General features: G+C 43.7%; 1 protein-coding gene across 11 annotated transcripts; it reads left to right on the top strand.

Moving 5' to 3' along the window:
- Positions 1–181: 181 nt before the first annotated feature.
- On the top strand, positions 182–19205 carry Nfya (nuclear transcription factor Y subunit alpha). Of its 11 annotated transcripts, none has more exons than XM_048347800.1 (10): positions 182–300; positions 5339–5488; positions 6898–6984; positions 10036–10182; positions 11022–11153; positions 11320–11425; positions 12462–12628; positions 13091–13264; positions 14238–14339; positions 16629–19205. In XM_048347800.1, exons 2-10 carry the CDS (start codon positions 5414–5416, stop codon positions 16680–16682), a joined length of 1044 nt encoding a protein of 347 aa, XP_048203757.1. In that variant the 5' UTR covers positions 182–300; positions 5339–5413; the 3' UTR covers positions 16683–19205. The 11 variants fall into 11 exon arrangements, with proteins under 11 accessions (XP_048203757.1, XP_048203763.1, XP_048203761.1 ...); XM_048347806.1 differs by having other exon boundaries at positions 5336–5488; positions 6901–6981; XM_048347804.1 differs by having other exon boundaries at positions 5336–5488; positions 6901–6984.
- Positions 19206–19573: the final 368 nt, after the last annotated feature.

The raw sequence follows: 19573 nt of genomic DNA, 5'->3' as shown, positions 1-19573 counted from the left end.
GTGGAGTCTGAGCTACACCTCCTGGCGCGCCTGCGCAGTCCTTCCGTACGGAAGTGGGCGTGGCCCGAGGGCGTCTGCGCGGTCCTCCTCCGAGGGCCGGGATGGGATTAGGGGGCGTGGCCTCGGGCGCGCCTGCGCGGGGGCGGTTGGAGGGAGGCCTTATTTCCCTTTGTTCGAGTTCGCCATTTTGCCAACTAGCGGCAGTGGCGGCGGCAGCGGCGGCTGGAGTCTCTGATTGGGTTTCGGAGTCCGGTACTGGAGCCAATCAGCGCGGGCAGCGAACCGGGGGAGCGAGGCACGGTGAGTAAGAGGAGCCAATATCCAGCGGCCCAGAGCCGGCCCCAGCGCCCCGATTGGCGGGTCTTGCTGACCACTCAGGAGAGGCCCAGGCGCCCGTCGAGCCCGGGGAGTCGGGCTGAGCTCCGCCGAGTCGGGTGGCCGGTAACCCCGGCCCGCAGCCGGCGGGGCGCTTCGAGGCACTCCCGGCCACGGCCTGCAGGGGCCTCCCGGCGCGGGGATGGCGACTTCGGGGCAGGCTCCCGGAGATCCCAAACCTTGCGGGGCGTCTACTCCCGGCCTCGTGGGCCCAGCTTCCCCCCCCCCGGCCGGGGGGCGGGGGGCTCGGCGGCCACAGGTGCCCCGGTCCTCGGGTACACAGCGCGCCCGGGGCCGCCCCCCCCCTTTCTGGTCGTTCCGACCTCGTCCTGAAACCTGCCCGCTCGGTCCCTGTGCTTCGGACCGGAAAGGGCCTCCCGCGGGTCCGCGACCCTTCTCCCTGCCTGCGTGGGCCAAGCCCGGATCCGTAGGTTTCCCCCCCCCCCCCCCGCCTCCCCGTGATGGAAAAGAGGACGGGGCGGCCCGCGCGCCGCGGCGGGCCCGTGCTCCCGCCCCGTCCCGCCGGCCCCAGGAGGGGGCCGCGCCCTCCCCGGGCCCCGGGGCTCAACCCCCCCCCCTCCTCCGCCGTCTTGGGCTCGTCATTTCCTCTCCTCCCCACCCGGCTCGCCCGGGCAGGAGCGCACACCTCCGTGCTGGAGCCCGACCAAGCCGGGCTTCCTTTCCTTGTCTGGTGCCTGGAAGATGGATGGCCCTGCGCATTCCCTCTCTCCCTGACCCTTCCCAACTTGCTCCCCGTCACCTTCCTTCTCCCTGGCTCTCGGTCTCGGGGTCAACTCTTCTCCCTTAGGGACAGCCGATGCCCACCGGCCGGGCCCGACTCTTCCTTCCTTGTTTGCGCCCCTGTGCCCCTTGGGAAGTGGCAGGCGCAAAACATAACCTCGCTTCGCCCATCGGAGACACTCAGACTCCCCTGTGGTTCCACAGAGGTTCAGACACTTGGCAGTAGTGGGGTTTTTCCTTGGGGCAGGGGAGGGTGGTTTGCGGGGCACCCCCCCCCCCAGCAGCCCCGTTCATTGATGGTAGGCAGCATCGGCTGCGTGCTGGGGAAGTGGGTAGAGGGGTGAATTACCACCACCACCACCCCCTGCGTGGTGGAGGCCGACCGGTGACAGCCACTCAGTCACTACTCACGGTTGGTGCTGTGTTTGGAGCCAGGTACTGTTGGGTGAACTAGCAACCGCCCCGTGTCACCCCCCAAGCCCTTGATTGGCTTTGAAGAGTGATGACTTTTTTTATTTTTTTTAGGGTGAATGGGAGAGCACTGCTTAGGAAGAGAAACACGTGGCGCAGAACCCCTAGATTGTGCTGTATTAGATGCAGAACGGAGGGCATAGGGAAATACGCACTAGCGTTGAGAGTTTAGGAGGCAAGCCCACTGGTTTCTAGCTCTTGCTAGGCGTTTTCTGTTTCCTTCGAAGCCGCTATTTTATTTGAAATTCCAGATCGAGAGGATCTGGAACTTTTCCTCGTACTGTTAGGTTTATTAAAGCAGGTAGCCGATAAAGGAAAACCCCACATGGTATTCAGGCAGGAGAGAAAGTTTTATTACCGAACTGCTGCCCACAGTGGCCTGTGGTCGAGATTATGCTTGGCCAGAGAGAAGGCGGGACCCCCAACCGGTCAGCCCTTGTGTGGGGCTGGGTCAGGGAGGTACTGCCAAGTGGATTAGGATGTGACCTCAGGGAAGAGGGAAGGAACTGCTTCCAGGTATGCTGGTTACCCAGGTAACTGGGTGGAGACTTAACCAGGTGAGGGGCCGTCTGCCTGGAGCCTTCCCAGGGCAGACCTTACACTGAGTAAAGATATTGTAGATTCAGCCCTGTTATAATGACTGATCTCTTTGGGGTAGAACTACCTTTATTCTAGTAAAATGTTTCTTCAGGATTAATCTAGCACTCTTCCCACTGTGTAAACAGCTTTTGTTTTCACTGTAGGGTTTTTCTTTGTTGTTTAAATTATTTTCTAAATTGGCTTTCTCACATAACAGTAAACGGGACAGTGTACCTAAGATCTCTTTTTGAGAAATAAAAAATACTTTGGATTAGATGGCTTAACCTTGGTATCTGGAAATGGATCCATGTGGTGACTTCAAAGCCAAAGTGGACATCTCCCACTCTCCGTCAGTTCCTCTAGAATCTCATCCTCTACAGAAAAATCTCTTGGCATGGCACTGTAAGAGAGCAATGTGGCCTCCAGCTTTCTCTGGACATGAGGACTTCTAGTATGCGAATCACATGCTGAAATTCTTCTGTATTTTTATTGTCTTCCTCACCCTCCATCATCATCTAGCTATATTCTCACAGTACCAATTCAGAAGGTACTTTATTTCTAAAACCTTTAGATACATGGCACCTTGGATATCATTAATGACAAAAAGGAGCAAATTAGGCAGATCCACTCCAGAAACCTCTGTAGGAGGATAGGGAAGTTGGATGGGCCTTTGATGCCTAATCTGTGATCAAACACTGGTAAAAAGGACATTGATTTTTTTTTTTTGAGTTGTGAAATAGCTAAGTTCTTACAATGGAATGTAAAATGCATACGTATGTTATATGAAGGTATTTCATGAAACTTGTTTCACATTTGTATATGTTTCTGTGCACATCAAATTGTAATACAAAAATATCTTTTACTTTGGTTTGTGGTTTAAAAAGAAAAAAAGTTAGACTAGACACATTTGTAATCCCAGCACTTTGGAGCTTGAGACAACAGGATCAAAGGTTTGAAGCCAGCTGGGGTACATAGTGAGACCCTGTCACCAAAAAAGAAAGGCCAGGCATCAGTGGCTCACACTATAATCCTAGCTACTCTGGTGGCTGAGGTCTGAGGATCAAAGTTCCAAGCTAGCAGAAAAGTCTGTAATGCTTATTTCCAATTAACCAGGAGGCCTGGATTAAGTAGAGCTCCAGCTGTGATTTTTAAAAAAAAGTCAAGCAAGAGCACAAAGACAAGTTCAAGCCTCAATACAAGCACTTATTTCATATAATTTGTAGAAGCTACAGCTTTAGAAGGTGTATGTCCACATAGAATGGGTTCCTACTGGTTGGCTAACTTCATGCTCAGCACCTTGAAATGACTAGGGAAAGATGTCCTATTGACCAGAATACATAGATGTGGCCATCTGTCTTTTCCCCCAACACCCCACCCTTAAGAAAAAAAAAATCAAAAACATTCAAAACTGTGTAATTAGGAGAATGAGCTAGACAAACCAAATCTGACTGACTTGTCATCACTTAAGGAAAGGCAGTATGTCATATTGTGTTGCACTTCTACTAACTGAAGTTCACAGAAGTGAGAACATACAACTCTGGAGCCAGTTGCTTATAGCACTCACCCTTAGTCTCAGTCACAGGCTCCACAGAAATGTGAGAGAATTGTCACTAGATTTGAAGCTGCTTCTATTTTTACACCAGAGTAGAGTGAATTTAATGACTTTTTAATTGGAACATTTGTGTTACTAGAATAAACTAGTTAAGATGAAAATCTGTATATTTTTTAGCCATTCTCTTGTGCTTCAAGTTATATTTTACCTTAGTCTCCTATATAAGATAGAAAAAAATGCATGCAAGAAGAGGATGTAGGGTAGATGAAAGTTAGAATACAGAGCATGATCTTTATTTTCTTGGATCGACTTGATTGAGATAAGCGTTTCAGGCACGAACTATTGATTTTTTTTTTTTTTTTTTTTTTTTAGTATATAATAATGATGAGTTGGTTTTTCTGTACTCTACCCAGAAACCTCCCAAGAACTGATTACTGCCAACCAATTCAGAAACAACTACTGTGAAAACGAGTTGGTCAATAGGCAATGAGAAGAAACTATCAAGTTGACTTGTTTTTTGCTACTCATATTATTCGTTACATTGGCTAGTCTATGTCATTCCATAAAAGAGCCCAAAATGTGTATAGCAAGCACTCGCAACCATCTGGGGAAGTAAATGGTCACACACCACCAGGCTATGGTGACATAGCCATCCTGTCATTTATGACATACATAATGCATCATTTAGATTATTGGAAATAGGTTTGATCAGTTTTTTTTATTTATATTTTCCCAATTGTAAAAAATTTCAAATACTGAAGCTGAAAAGGTTTATGACCTGTATACTTAACCATTAGCTTCTTACTATACTTGCCGTGCCAAACATCTGTTCACCTCTCCACCTGTCATCCATCTTTTAGGTCATTTCAGAATAAATTTGAGGTCTCAGTTACATATCTTCCTAAATGTTTATATACACCCTTGAATATTGTGCCCAGTGACCTTTCCATTACTGAACCAAATACCTGAGAGGATAGACTTCTAAAGACACAAAGGTGTGGTTTTGCTCATTGTTTTGGAGGGTTCCAGTCCTTGGCTAGTGAGTTGCTTTGGGTTCTGTGTGAAGCAGCATCACACAGGTCGTCGTGCTGAGGAGGCACCAGTGCATAAAGCAGGGAAGGACAGATGCACTGGGTGTTGGTAGCAAAGCTGCAAGGCAAATAAGAACCTAGTATGTGCAGAACATTATACCGTTCAAGGTTTTGGGCACCTAAAGTTTTAAATTGTTTTCCATATATATTGGAGTAAAGTCACATGTGCGGTGGGCAGCACGTGTTGACATAAAGAAACCTGATTCTCAGACACATGCAGAACTAATCATGATAGCCTTACAACAAAGATAACTTAGAGTACAACAGATGCAGGTGTTGCTCTGATAGTATCGAAAGATAAGGTTGCCAAAAACAAGTGACTAAGCATTTTTAAAACAAAATGCTGTGATTTGTTATAATTGTGCCATATATTCCTAATTAAATACAGTATTGAATATGAACACTTCCTATTCTTTTCATCTGCTTTCTTGCAAATATTACATAACAGTGGTGTCATTAAAAGTTAATTGTCTGGCAGGACCTTTACGGACCATCTCATTTTAGTTTCTCTCTTACCTTTCTCTAGTAGGAGTGTGTCACCTCAGCACCTTCTGGATCTCCAGAGCAAAGCGCACTGTGGACGGCATTCTAACTCAGAAGGGCCATGGAGCAATATACAACAAACAGCAATAGTTCTACAGAGCAGATTGTTGTGCAGGCTGGGCAGATCCAGCAGCAGGTATGGAAGCAAGACTTTTAAGATCACAGCAGGGCTTAAGATGATAAGCACTGGCTCAGTTGCTCTGGGAATTAATTAAAAGGTACCAGATTTATAAAATACTGGGTCTGACCGGTTGCTAAAGTGCTCCTCTTCATGAGGATCTGGTTGATACCTCTTACCTCACTGAAAATGGGTCGCCTGGTCTGTTTTTCAGATGGAAATTGGGGTGTTCTCCCTCTCTCTCTCCTTCCCTCCCATTTCATTGTTCCTCTTCTTGTTTGAACTAACTTGTGATTCAGTAAAGGTCTGGCCACAGTACACGATGGTCAGCTTCTCTTCTGTAATTGGTCCACCATAGTAGTTCTGAAAACTTCTAGTTTAACATTATAATGGATAATCTTTCAATAGCCACTCTTTTGGATAAGTACATGTGAAGAACGAATTCCTGTGCTGGTTTATTCACTAAATAAAAAACGCTGCATTCTTGAATTTATACACATATTTTCTAATGCTTTTTATCTGGGTTCATTTTAGAAAAACTTGACAAAGATTTTCTAAATAATGTCTAAAGACATCTATTAGGTTTCCCTTTGACCTTCAGTCCACATTGATCCCTTGAGAATTTGTCTCCACAATGGAACTAAGCTGATTTTTTTAAAGGTAGTTAGTGGCGAGAATAAAGGAAGTACTGACAGTGAGTTGTGAGTTGGTCCTATCTAATGGCCAAAGGAAGGGGCTGCTCTTGGTTAAGACCATATAATTGTGTCTCCTCCCTTGCTGTCCTTCCCTTCCACATTAACTGGGCGATACTGCCACTTCCTTCCACTGCCGTAGAGGAGTTTCCCAAAGGGCCCTTCAGGCCCCAGTGGGTGGACTGCTCTTCTGTGAGGACTTATGGAGATAGGACATAAGATGGAATCACTGGAAACATTGCTTCAAAGGCTATCCAGTCAGGAAGAAATAAATCTTAGTTTGGGGACATAGAAGCAGTGACAAGGTGAATGCGCTTTTGATTCACAGTGATACGCTCATTTTTTTTTCCTTCTTAATGACTGCATATAAGTCCCAGAACTTCATTAAACTTTCAGGGCTACTGAAACCTGCTAATTTTATTCTTGGGAATTTATTAAGGAAAGAAAATGAAAATTGGGATAATTATGAAAGCTGTAAACTGCAATTCCTACTTCTGTAGGGAAGGATTGCTTGACAAACGTTGGTGTTAATGTGATGTCCTTTTGACCTTTTTGAGGTCCACTCTGGGGAGAGGATGAATGGTCTCTGATCCTTCTGCACAGCAGATGCATATGGGGTTCTGTAGGGGTCCATTGTAGGGGGAGGCTTTTGAAAGAGAGGTAAAGTGATGTCATGTCTTGAGCTATACATTTCCTTCCTGACACATTTCAAGCTCTTCCTGTTCCTGTTCTCAGCAGCAGGGTGGTGTCACTGCTGTCCAGCTGCAGACTGAGGCTCAGGTGGCATCCGCCTCAGGCCAGCAAGTCCAGACCCTCCAGGTAGTGGTGCCCTCTCTGGCTCTCTGCGAGCACTGCATGCACTACTTCTCTCCTCCCATCTGGTGCTCTTTGTGGTAGGATCTCAAGTAGGAATGGCGGAGTCATTTGCATGTGTCTCATGCTGCTAACTGGTCTTTGAGGCTCTACAGTACCAATTCCCTAATGTTTGAGTCCAAGTCCTATAGTGACTGCTGTATTCTATCCTTAAATCCTTATTTGGCTAGTGTATTTCTTTGTGAATGCCTGAGGGATGGTGAAGAAGTGACAGGAAGAAATTCTTACAAGTGGTATTAGAACATACTCAAAACTCCACTCTGATTGCATAGTGAAATTTCATGAATTTGTAGAGAAGGTAACGCACAAATGAAGCTGGGATAGGCTTTATTTCTGCTAAATGAGTGACTGAGCTACAGAGTAATAATGTCTAAGCTCCTGATCTTGTTACTCTCCTGTTTACTGCTTTTTTGCTTCCTTTCTGGGGGAATACTGGCCTGTCCTTTGTGTTAAATAATTCTTGATTGGGCAGGGTGGAAGGTGCTTCTAAGATGAAGGTGTTAGAGCCACTATGAGAATTCTTAACCGGTTAAATGAATGTGATAGGGAGAAAAAACTTTATAAAAAGAGAATCCTTGGGCTAGGAATGTGTTTTAGTGTTAGTGTTTGCCTGGCATGCATGAAGCCCTGAGTCTGATTCCTCAGTACCACATAAACAGGAAAAGCCGGAAGTGGCACTGTGGCTTAACTAATGCAATTCCTTAATATTATATGTGGCCATGTTAAATGCCCTAAGTTGTATACTTTGGCCAGTTCCTATATAAAAACAGGAGGAGAAGCACTAGTCTTTTCTGTGTCTGTAGATTACTAACATAACTAGATTTTTGAGAAATTTGATAAGATTTGGATTCCTGGGCTTTTTCCCCCATTGAATTGGAAATGATTCAAAGTAGTTATTGTGGGCTAAGTTAGTGTCTCACTGTCTTCTGAGTGCTGCTAAGCATCCTGCAGTTGACACGCCCTTCTTGTCCCCGCTGTCACCCCTCCCTGCTCCACCACTAGTAAGTAGTGAGCGGAGATACAGAGCCAGCTCCCAACACGGGCAAGCAAGAAGCAGCTCAGTTTGTAGGTACGGAATCTTGAAGTTCAACGGCTTTTTATTCATGCTTGCTTTACCTTATTAATATAGACAACTGTATTTGGGGTTGTTGTTAACCACTTGTAGAATGGGAGTGTAACATGCTCTTCACTGTATGGCTTCTTGTCTGCTGCATGTGTCCTTGTGATCATTCACATATGCTGTAAACAGTGAGCTCTTCGGAGTCTCCAGTGTTTGCTCGTGTGCACGTGTGGCATGTCAGTGTGGGAGGAAGTTAAGGTGATAGATAACCAGAAAATTACTAATGGTGTGTCTTAAACTTGTGTTAACTACTTGTGTAGATTGTCCTTTAAAGAAATGGTTCTATACATTATAGAACTAATGGAAACTTTCCACCAAAGGGTCACATTGCTTTTTAGAAAGTTTGAAATCGTCTTCTCAGTTATCTGTGCAGTCAGTCTTTAGATAAGCCTGTCCTGCTGCAGAATGTTCACCCTTGGTATGGCGAAGGGAATTTCAGTGGAAAAAGGAAAGTGTAAGAGAAAGCATGAGCCAGGCTATAAAAGTCCTTAAAATGTAGCTCCTCAAAGGGCAGTTTAGCAGAACCTAGGATTTATATGTTCCTAAAGACTCCTATACGTTGATGGTGGCAGTACTTTCTCTCTAAGCTATGCATCAAGGACAAATTGACTTTTAATTAATTGCTATTATTGGAACATTTACTATCATTGAGAATGAAGAGTAGTTTAGTGGCTCACACCTGTAATCGTAATTACTCAGGAGGCTGGGACCAGGAGGAAGGTGGTTTAAAGCCAATCCTGGGAGAAAAGTACTCCATCTCCAATTAACCATCAAAATGCCAACTGGAGGAATGGCTCAAGTGGTGAGCGCCAGCTGTGAGCAAGCAAACTAAGCAAGAGCACTAAGCCCTGGTTTCAAGCCCCTGTACCAACCATCACACACACACACACACACACACACACACACACATTTTAGTCATATATCCTTTTGTTCTGTTAAAGTAGTTCTCCAAAATAGACTTGGAAAATGAAAGTTTTGAACTTTCAGCTATTTCATTGATCATTCCTGTTCATGTCTAAAGTGGCTTATTTTTTGGCCACCCTAAAGTATTCTAGCTATTATTTAACATTGGAATTCAAGTTGTGAGATCACTTGCGCATGGACCTAGTTCCTAGCCTGTTGATTCATAAGAGCTTAAAGAGTAGAAATTCCGTTTGTATACTTGACTGCTCTGATTTCATTATTTGTCAGTATTTCCGATAAAGCTCCAACAGCTGCATATATTAGTGTCCATTGTGAAAAGCTCTACTATGGAAGTTGCAAACTGACCTCAAAATATTTTCAGGAAGTCTTTAATAGTGGATTCTTTAAGCAGCAAACTTACCCAGAATCCTCAAAATGTGGAGAAGGGAGTAAAAGATAGACGTAACAACTTTGGTTGAAAAAGGATCTTCTGCATATATTTTTCAGAGCACTTGTGATGCAGACCCCTGGAATGGAGGCTCTATCGTTTCACTTACCTCCCGCAGTTCTTTAGAATTTGCCCTCTGCTGCCATCACCACCTTGTCACTGCTTCCTCTCCAGCCCCCACTAGACACATTTGCTAGGCATTGGATTGAAAAGGAAAACAGCTCTCATGTCTCAGTTCTATGTCATAAATTTGGACTGTTTGGTGACATATGCCTTATGTGTACTGAAACATCCCAGGCACTCTAGGTGTGCACCCTTCCATCTGACCTTAGACTATTCAACTTCGCATTTAGTCAGATATCAGAGATATTTGAAGAAGATAACTTGAGGGCTTAACTTAAGACTTACCTTCTCAGTGCTTCTACCATTCCCCACTCTAGTCAAGCAGCAGAATAATTCCAGTTGAGTGGTGGGGGGAAAAAAGCTTTTTCTTATGATAGTTCATTGTTCTTGTTTCATTTCTTTGTAGGTCCAGGGGCAGCCATTAATGGTCCAAGTCAGTGGAGGCCAGTTGATTACATCAACTGGTCAACCCATCATGGTCCAGGCCGTCCCTGGTGGACAAGGCCAAACCATCATGCAAGTACCTGTATCTGGTACGCAGGGTTTGCAGCAGGTGAGTAGAATTTTTTTAAAGTGTTTAAATAGTGTATCAGTAGAACAGGAAGGTGTGAGCTGCTTAACAGTTGGTGGTACAGTCACTTGCTTCCTACCCCATATTTTGCATTTAGTCAGTTTTCTGCTTTGTAATGCCACAGAACTGTGCAGAAATTTGACTATCCAGGAAAAACAAAGATATTAGACATGATCCTGAATTGCTGGACAGTGAAAGCTAACACTTCCTATAAGGATGAAAATTTAGTTTGTTTTATGTGACATATGTTGGACCACCTAAGGGTAAGCTGTGTTTCTAGTTGGAAATCATCTTAGTTTTCTTTTTTTGTTAGACAGTACTGAAGCTTGGACTCAGGGCCTTGGCTCTCAGTCAGCTTTTTCCATCCTGGCTGACGCTCTACACTTGAGCTAGGCCTCCAGTTCCAGCTTTTTGCTAGTTAGTTGGAGATAAAAGTCTCTTGGATTTGTCTGCCTGAGTTGGCTTCAAAGCTTGAGCCTTGATCCTCATATCTCAGCCTCCTGAATAGCTAAGCTTGTAGACATGAGCCATCTGGCCAAAGGGCCTTTTTAAATAAATATACTTTAAAAAAAATAAAATAACCATCTTTTTTAAAGCAAATATTGATTGCTTAATGTCAGATAGTCAGTATTCAAAATTCTCTGATCACTTCATAAATGCAAAATGTTATCACTAATTCATAGCTGAGGGCAGAGTCAGACTCATGTCGTTTTCCCCTCTTGGGAACACTTCCTGCTTTCTAGAAGAATTTGTTTAGCATCCAGAGACAAAAGGACAATGGTGTCATTGAGATGCTATCCTTTCTCGTGTTCCTTCAACAGATACAGTTGGTCCCACCAGGACAGATACAGATCCAAGGCGGACAGGCTGTTCAGGTGCAGGGCCAGCAGGGCCAGACCCAGCAGATCATCATCCAGCAGCCCCAGACGGCTGTCACCGCTGGCCAGACCCAGGTAACTCCACCTGCTCTGGAGCAAAACCCACCTGGAAGGGCCAGCTAGTCTACATAGAATAAACATGGGGAAGAAAAGCATCTGTGATTTTATTTTTTAAGGGACATGCTTTTTTTCTGTGAGTATCTTTGAAATCTATTGACTTGTCCTCATTTCCTTCCTGCAGACACAACAGCAGATTGCTGTCCAAGGACAGCAAGTAGCACAGACTGCTGAAGGGCAGACCATTGTCTATCAGCCAGTTAATGCAGATGGCACCATTCTCCAGCAAGGTAAGTATGCCCATAAGTTTCCCTGGGGCTTCTCATGACATTTCTATCCCCTGAGAAACTGCTTCAGACAACACTGGTCCAAAGTCAGTAGCTCGTGTCTGTAATCCTGCTTACTCAGAAGGCTGAGATCTGAGGATCAGGGTTCAAAGCCAGCCCAGACAGGGAAGTCCATGAGACTCTTATCTCCAATTAACCAAAATGGCTGGATTCAAGCCCCAGGAATGCTCACCTCCCCCCCACCCCCCCCCCCAAAAAAAAACACCACTAGTCCAAGGGATTACTCCTTCATGTTCTTAGAGAAGCAATCTTTGTAAATAGATGATTGGAAGTGTGGAATTTATTTATTGGTAAAAAAAAAAAAATCAGTAAGCATGTTAACATTTTAGAGTGCTGTTGCTATTTATGCTTTATTTGTTTTCTGGGGCATTCCAAAAATATATATCTACAGTTTATGCAGCACTTTACTAAGAGTAAGGAAGAGTTCTCAATTTCTGGTCTAGTAAGGGAGACATGCGAACAAATAAACATAGTGCAATGCCCTTACAGAAGTATGTTCTAGGAATAGATGATACATAAGTGAAGATCTGTTTAGCAAGTTTTATTCCTCTAATGATTCATTTGGGATTACCACATAATAGGTTCATAAAATCTCTTTCCTAGAATAGATAGTTCCTTTGTGTGCAGGTTATAGCTCTCTCACGACTACAGGTAGTCAGGCTGACCTATAGAAGGACAGGCCTTCAGGGTTTCTCGCCTCCTTATGAAAACTGTTATTGGAGCATCTCAGGGAAATACTGAGGGATAAAGGCACTAAGAACTGAGCCTTAGACAGTTCATAGAAATGTTAAAGATAGGGCTACCTGGATTGTATACAGCAAACCAGAGTAAGAGAGTGGACAGCACTTTCCTCCTGTTTTCAGTGTGTTTTTCCAGGGTGGACGACTGAGTGCCAGATAGAAGAGGGACTAATTCTGTGCCCTTCTTTCTGTTCTGTGTACCTGGTTTTTGTTTTGTTTTATGTTTTATTTTCTTAAAGTGACAGTCCCTGTTTCAGGCATGATCACCATCCCAGCAGCCAGTTTGGCAGGAGCACAGATTGTGCAGACAGGAGCCAACACCAACACGACCAGCAGCGGGCAAGGGACTGTTACAGTGACGCTCCCGGTGGCAGGCAATGTGGTCAACTCAGGTGGAATGGTCATGGTAAGGAAACTGATTCTTCACTTTACTAGTTTTTCATGTACTGTAGTTTTCCGTGTGTCTATCTGCAAACATCTTAAACTTGAAAGTCAAAGTCTCTTGTAAAATGTGGTCAGTCTGTACTTGCCTTCCCTTGTGCTCTTCCATTATGTGGTGGCCGCTGGATCTGACCAGTGTAGGGCAGCAGGCTTTCCTTACAGTGGAGCCATGGATGGACATGAAGTTAGACGTGGTTATTCCACTCCTCCCAATGGCTCTTCTTCCTCTATGACAGAATTATCTGGATATTTGCTTATAAATAGAGGCCGTTTAAATGTTCTCCAAGAATCCATATTTAACCAAACACCCTATCAAAGTTACTTTGGGTGGCATTCAGAAGGAAGTAGATTAAATTAGCAGGCTTCCAGACACTTTGCTGGGTCCATACATCATGCCACTAAGAAGCCCTGCTCTTTTGCTACCCAGATGGTGCCTGGAGCTGGCTCTGTACCTGCTATCCAAAGAATCCCCCTACCTGGAGCAGAGATGCTCGAAGAAGAGCCCCTCTACGTGAATGCAAAACAGTACCACCGCATCCTTAAAAGAAGGCAAGCCCGGGCTAAGCTAGAAGCAGAAGGGAAAATCCCAAAGGAGAGAAGGGTATGTATGTATAGCACTGGGGAAAACCCAGTAAGTAAGCAGCAGGGTTCCACTTTTGAGACAACTTTTAATTAAGATGGTGTGGTTCCTTGAGAGCCTTCCACACAGTGGAAGTTAGAAAGCTGTTACCTTTTCTTAGACTTAGTATTTGTTGTTGCTCCATGCGCCTACAGTTATAACAACCACAAAGCACAACAGTGGTTCAAACAAGATTATTTTTTTCTTTCTTTTTTTTTTTTTTTTTTTTTTTTTTTTTTGCCAGTCCTGGGGCTTGAACTCAGGGCCTGAGCACTATCCCTGGCTTCTTTTTGCTTAAGGCTAGCACTCTACCACTTGAATCACAGTGACGCTTCTGGCCTTTTCTATATATGTGGTGCTGAGGAATCAAACCTATGGCTTGTCACGTACACGAGGCAAGCACTCTTGCCACTAGGCCATATTCCCAGCCCCAAGATTGTTTTTTCTTATATGAAAGAAGTACATAAATAATCCTGGACTGGTAGCACACTTCCGTAGTTCTCACTACCATCTTCTGTCTCACTGGCCTGACTTTGTGGATGTGGAGGCGTGTATGCCAGTAGTAGATACAGTGCCTCATGTTCTTGGTTAGCTTTTTTTGCTCAACTCAAGTGGAGCTATACCACTTGAGCCACACCTCTTCTGTGGCCTAGTATTCATAATGTGTACTCATAGTGTAGGGTGGTTGCTTGGGCTCTAAGCTAGAAGCAAAGGGAACAAAAAAGGTACCTTAAAACTAATTTAGTTTTCATATTCTTAGCAATAATTATCTGTAGTAACTTGTCATCTTACTCACTGACTCAGTGTTTTATCCAAAACGTTCTCCATTATTCAGTCTTAATTGTCCCACAGTCTTAGCTTGATCACCATTGACTTAAACTCTTAACGCTAAAGTTGGTGCTGTAGCTCATTCTTGGTTCGGCTGGTAATTAAATGGTTTTCTTTCTCTGTTCAGAAATACTTGCATGAGTCTCGGCACCGTCACGCCATGGCTCGGAAGCGGGGAGAAGGTGGACGGTTTTTCTCCCCCAAAGAAAAGGATAGTCCCCATATGCAGGTAAGGAAGCACAGACCTCCATCTTTACGTTTATTATTGCCTTGTATTTCTTCAGAATGCTTTCACTGTTTCGTACTTTTTCTATGAACTTAGTACAGAATTGTGTTTTCTTAGTTTTTCTTTGGTCATAAAAGCACTAAAGGTCTTATAATCCAATGCTCTTGCTTTCTTTTTTTTTTTTTTGCCTCAGTCATTGCTATTTCTTGAAAGTTAATTTTTCAAGGACTAAGTTTTATATTGCCTCTTAGAATAATCATAGCAGCAGCTAACACAGTGACAGGTACTGCGCTCAGCACTTTTTGTATATGAAATCTCTAAGGCAACCTCAGGACCATGTGAAAAGAATTGACTTTTGTTATCATTTTACATTGAATCTGAGGGTTTTTTTTTGTTGTTTTTTTTTTTGTTGTTGTTGTTGTTGTTTTTTTGCCAGTCCTGGGCCTTGGACTCAGGGCCCGAGCACTGTCCCTGGCTTCTTCCCGCTCAAGGCTAGCACTCTGCCACTTGAGCCACAGTGCCGCTTCTGGCCGTTTTCTGTATATGTGGTGCTGGGGAATCGACCCTAGGGCCTCGTGTATCCGAGGCAGGCACTCTTGCCGCTAGGCTATATCCCCAGCCCGAATCTGAGGTTTTGAGATCTAATTTGCCTACGATTAAAATGCTGATTAAGCCCAGGTAGCCTAATTCCAGAGTTTACAGTTGATATCTGTACTGTACTATACTGGCTCAGTCATATCTGATTCCATTAATTATCTTAAATGCATTCTGGGTCAGTGTAACAAAAATATACCTTAATTACAAGTGACATGTCTGATCACCAGGTGAAGCTGAAACAGTCCAATTCTTAAGAAAATCCTCTTAGCTTTATCACTAACATAGTTTGAACCCATGTGTATTTGTCCTTCCCAACTGATGACCGCCTGATCTAATCCTGTTTTCTCTGATATTAACCACAGTGCTACCTAAGTGGTCTCCTAATTATAGATGTTAACACTATGGCCATGGTAAGGTACTTAGTCTCTTTTAATCTGTTCCTTTATCTATAAAGCAGAACTGTTGCCTAGTTCACATGAGTGTTATGGGCAGTTGATGCAATTTTATCAAATTACACTGGGCACCTGTTTAGCACTGTGCCTTGTGAGTGAGGAGTACTCAGTAGATGCTGTGGTTCTTTCCTCATGGTTTAAGATCCAACACATCCACAAGACTTTGATCCTTTTCTCAGATATTCTCCAGTCAGGTTTCAGAGCTTTGTGTGGAAGAACTAAAATGTGCCTTTTTTTCTTTTTTTTTTTTTTTTGCCACTCCTGGGACTTGAACTCAGGGCCTGGGCACTATCTCTGAGCTTCTTTTGCTCAAGGCTAGCACTCTACCACTTGAGCCACAGCACCACTTCCAGCCTTTTCTGTTTGTATGGTACTGAGGAATCGAACCCAGGGCTTCTTCATGCTTACTAGGCAAGCACTCTACCACTAAGCCACATTCCCAGCCCAAGTGTTCTTGTGGAATATTGCAAAAAGTCTCCTGGACTGATCCTGGGTTTAACACTGTGTTATGTGAGAGATAAGCAGCATCCAGAGGTTAGTGAAAAAGTCAAATGGAAGCCAAAGACTTAAGTTAGCCCTTGCTGACTCCTGACTTTCTGATTCTAGCTCAGGAACACCATTGTACCCATTCAAGCATCAGGTTTATCTGCAAAATGAGTGTGTTAAAGTATATAGGTTCTAGCAGGGTGCTGGTAGTCTGTAATATTAACCACTCAGGAGGCGGAAATCTGAAGATGGCAACTCAAAGCCAGCCTGAGTAGGAATTATCTTCAATTTACCGTGAAAAGGCTGGAACTGGAGCTGTGGCTCAAGTGATAGAAAGCTAGCCTTGAGCAAAAAAGCCCAGGGCCAGCATCCATGCCCTGAGTTTGAGTCCCAGTAAAAAGAAAAAAAATAAAATAAAAGCAAGTTATACTTTTTCCAGCCCTGCTAAATATTCAGTATTTAAATGTGATAAACAGAAAATAGTGATACATTGTGTCACCGTGGTGTCTCTGAGTCTTTTCTCAGCCACCCGAATAGAATATGCTTATGACTCTTAAGGGGCAGTGCCCAGGAAAAATACATCTTATTAACTTTGGAGGGTTTGGTAATGGAGGGATAGGCCAGGCTATTGAGGAATAAGCTCCCTTGTCTCTTCTTTCCTAAGGGAGCTGTGTTTTACACTATGTGTGCAGACAAGTTGTGACATCCAGAAGTTCCCTATTGCTTTAAGTCATTATTGTGCTGTCTTTGTCTCTAGGATCCCAGCCAAGCTGATGAAGAAGCAATGACACAGATCATCCGCGTGTCCTAACCTCAGGCCAAGGGTTACACTCCTCGCACTGTTCAGGAAATCGATCGACTCTTCCAGCAGGACACTGGCAGTCACACTCTGCCCTTTGCTACAGGACAGAAAACCACTTAGATTTTAATAAGTGGCTCAGTGTTACAGTTGCCGTGGGGTCTGGTAAATTGAAGTTGCAAACCTTTGTCTCACCCTTTCGGTCAGGACCCGTTTCAGACTGTTGAGGATACTGCTACTTAGTGGATTCGGGTGATACAAGGAGACACTTGCCAGCCAGCCCAGCAGTCCACAAGCACTTAACGTAGACTGGAGAAGCCAGACAGCCATCTCAGCAGGAAGAGCACCCTTCTCAACTTGAAGTACAGTCAGGGAAACGGAAGCCTACTCCTTCCCGTGGATTCCAGAGGCCATCTTCTGATGGGCATCTCAGGCTGACTGACTCAATGGACACTCTGTATTTAGAGATGGCATGGAAGTTCCATATTATGATATAGAAACAATAAATTCTCTGACATACTGTCATCTAATCTATGGTAATAAGAATCTTTGTCTGCCCACTTGTTAGCTTGATATTTTTGGACTTCAGCCAAAGAAGTCCAAAGGGATTTTTGGACCACAAGTACACAAACATACTGCTGAATATCTTTTTTTTTTTTTTAAGTTTTGGGGGGGTTGGTGTTTTCTTTACAGTTGTAAAGAGTTTAACAAAGAAAAGGTTAAAAAAAAGCCACTCAAGAGAGTGAGCCGTGAGACCAGAAACCAGTTGTCCCTTACTCTTTAGTTTTGACAAGTGATTTGCTTGTCCCTCTGTTGTCATATCATCTGAGCCATAGTTCTTGCTACGCCTCCTTATAAGACAATTTCAAGTGTATTGGACTTCACAGTTGCCTAAGTAGAGAACAAAACTCTTTAGCAACTTTCATACTGGTGCTGAGGATGTTATGGTAATTCTTTCACAGAGTAGCAAACTACAGATTTTTTCTTAGCCATAAGTTGTGACAGTATTTGGGGAATGGATGGATCTGTATGTTTCTCTAGGAGGGAGAAGAAGTAGTCTACATATCCGTATGTTATAGCACACAAGTCCCTAATGATGGATGCCTAGGTTGGACATTAAACTGAAGAAAAACTAATTCACCTGTACAAAACATCTTTTTAACAAGCACTGAAAAGGAGAAGTCTTGAGATTGATCTTGGCAATTTCTGAAAAGTACTCTTCAATCTGGAGCTTCATGTGGATGTTAGCCTGTCCTAGAGCACTTTGTGCTGGCCCCAGAGAGCACATTCTCATTCTAACAGTGGCAGCTGATTCTTTGGTGCCAGTTTCCATATGTTTTCTCCATAGGCTTCATGCAGCAAGTTTTCACACTGCATCCATACTGCAGGAATAATAACTATAGACTGAGACAGAGATAACAATAGTATCTGCATCTGGGCCAGAGCTCCCAGAATAGGTTGGGTCTCAGAAACCTATTTTCCTGAAAGAAACTATCATTTCTAAAGAGTTGGTTGCCTTCTTTATAACACAAAAGAGGAAGAACACTTGGAGTTAGTTTAAATACTGATAGTAAAGATTGGCTTTTCAGGAAAGAAATTCAACCTTTAAAGAAAATACCAGGAAGAAGAGAACACTATGGTACATAGAGATACAGAGCTATGCAAAGGAATTAGAAAGTGAAATGTCTTTCTAGTGCCAGGAATCCAGTCATTTCTCCTGGTTTCTAGATTTTTAGGGGGTGGGATAACTCAGTAAGCTCACCAGAAACGTGTCTTTTTACATTGGTTTTCAGATATTAACTGCCCGAAGTCTTTTAGATACTAACTAAAAACAATGAGGGATATCAGTGAAAAAGATTCTGAGATGTGGAGACATTAGGTCTGAGGAATTTCATTTTCAAAGCTCCCATCAGTTCTAAAAATGCTATTTATTTGTGCCTGTAAGTTTGTACATAGTAATACCAACCTCACTGTTGCTGAAATTTTGTTTTGGACAGCCAGTTTGAATTTTATGTTGTTTAAAATGAAATGCTTTGGTTGTCATTTTGTCACATGTCATTTCAGACAGCATATGACCCCTTTATTGTGGTTATTTTAGCACAGTGATAGCCCACAAACTGAGAAGACTGATTTTTGCGTTTCTTCACTACTAGTTGTTTTAGTCATTTGTCCTTGTGACTGTACTAACTGTTGGCTTCAAAAATGCAAAATGAATGGATGAGTGAAAAATTCGTTTAACACATTTATTATTTCAGTGGGTTTTCTTTATAGGTGAACATATTTTAATTGCACTGGTACACTGAACATGTCAGTGTCTGGACCACTGGACCAACAGCCTTTTCTGGCTACAGGGTGCCTGATGATAATGTTTTTATTCTCCTTTGGGACTCAACTGCATAGGTCGTTTGGCGGGTGGGAGAGGTTGTTTGATTTTTGTTGTTTTTGTTTTCCCCTCCAACAGTGGGGGAGGGGTTACGGGCAATTGATCATTGTCATTGCAATTGTTATTTTTTAAAATAAATTTATAAAAATACTAAAAAAAAAAAAAAAAAAAGAATGACTTCCAAGAATCGGCATCCCTTGGGTTCTGGGTTGTGTACAAGACTGAGATCGTGTGATTTGTACTACACTTGTGATTTGTCAGAACCAAACATTGTGATAGCCAAAATCCCCTTTACCCACCCCCTCCCCAAAGAAAGAGGAAATTCTACTTCCCTGGTTGTGGAATATCCACCGCACGCCCAGCCCGTTGCTCCTTTACACTCTACAGGAGCATGAGAAGCAAAGTCTTGGGGCTAGAGAAGAGCAGATGGCTGGGGGCTGGCTGCAAAGGAGGGGTAACGGAGGACTCCTGGCCCTGCCCAGGCTTCTGCCCACAGGACGTGCCCTTAGCAAAACTCAGG

This window comes from Perognathus longimembris, chromosome 6, assembly GCF_023159225.1.
Source record: "Perognathus longimembris pacificus isolate PPM17 chromosome 6, ASM2315922v1, whole genome shotgun sequence".
Taxonomy (NCBI): domain Eukaryota; kingdom Metazoa; phylum Chordata; class Mammalia; order Rodentia; family Heteromyidae; genus Perognathus; species Perognathus longimembris.
This window is presented reverse-complemented; position numbering and strand designations above follow the sequence as displayed.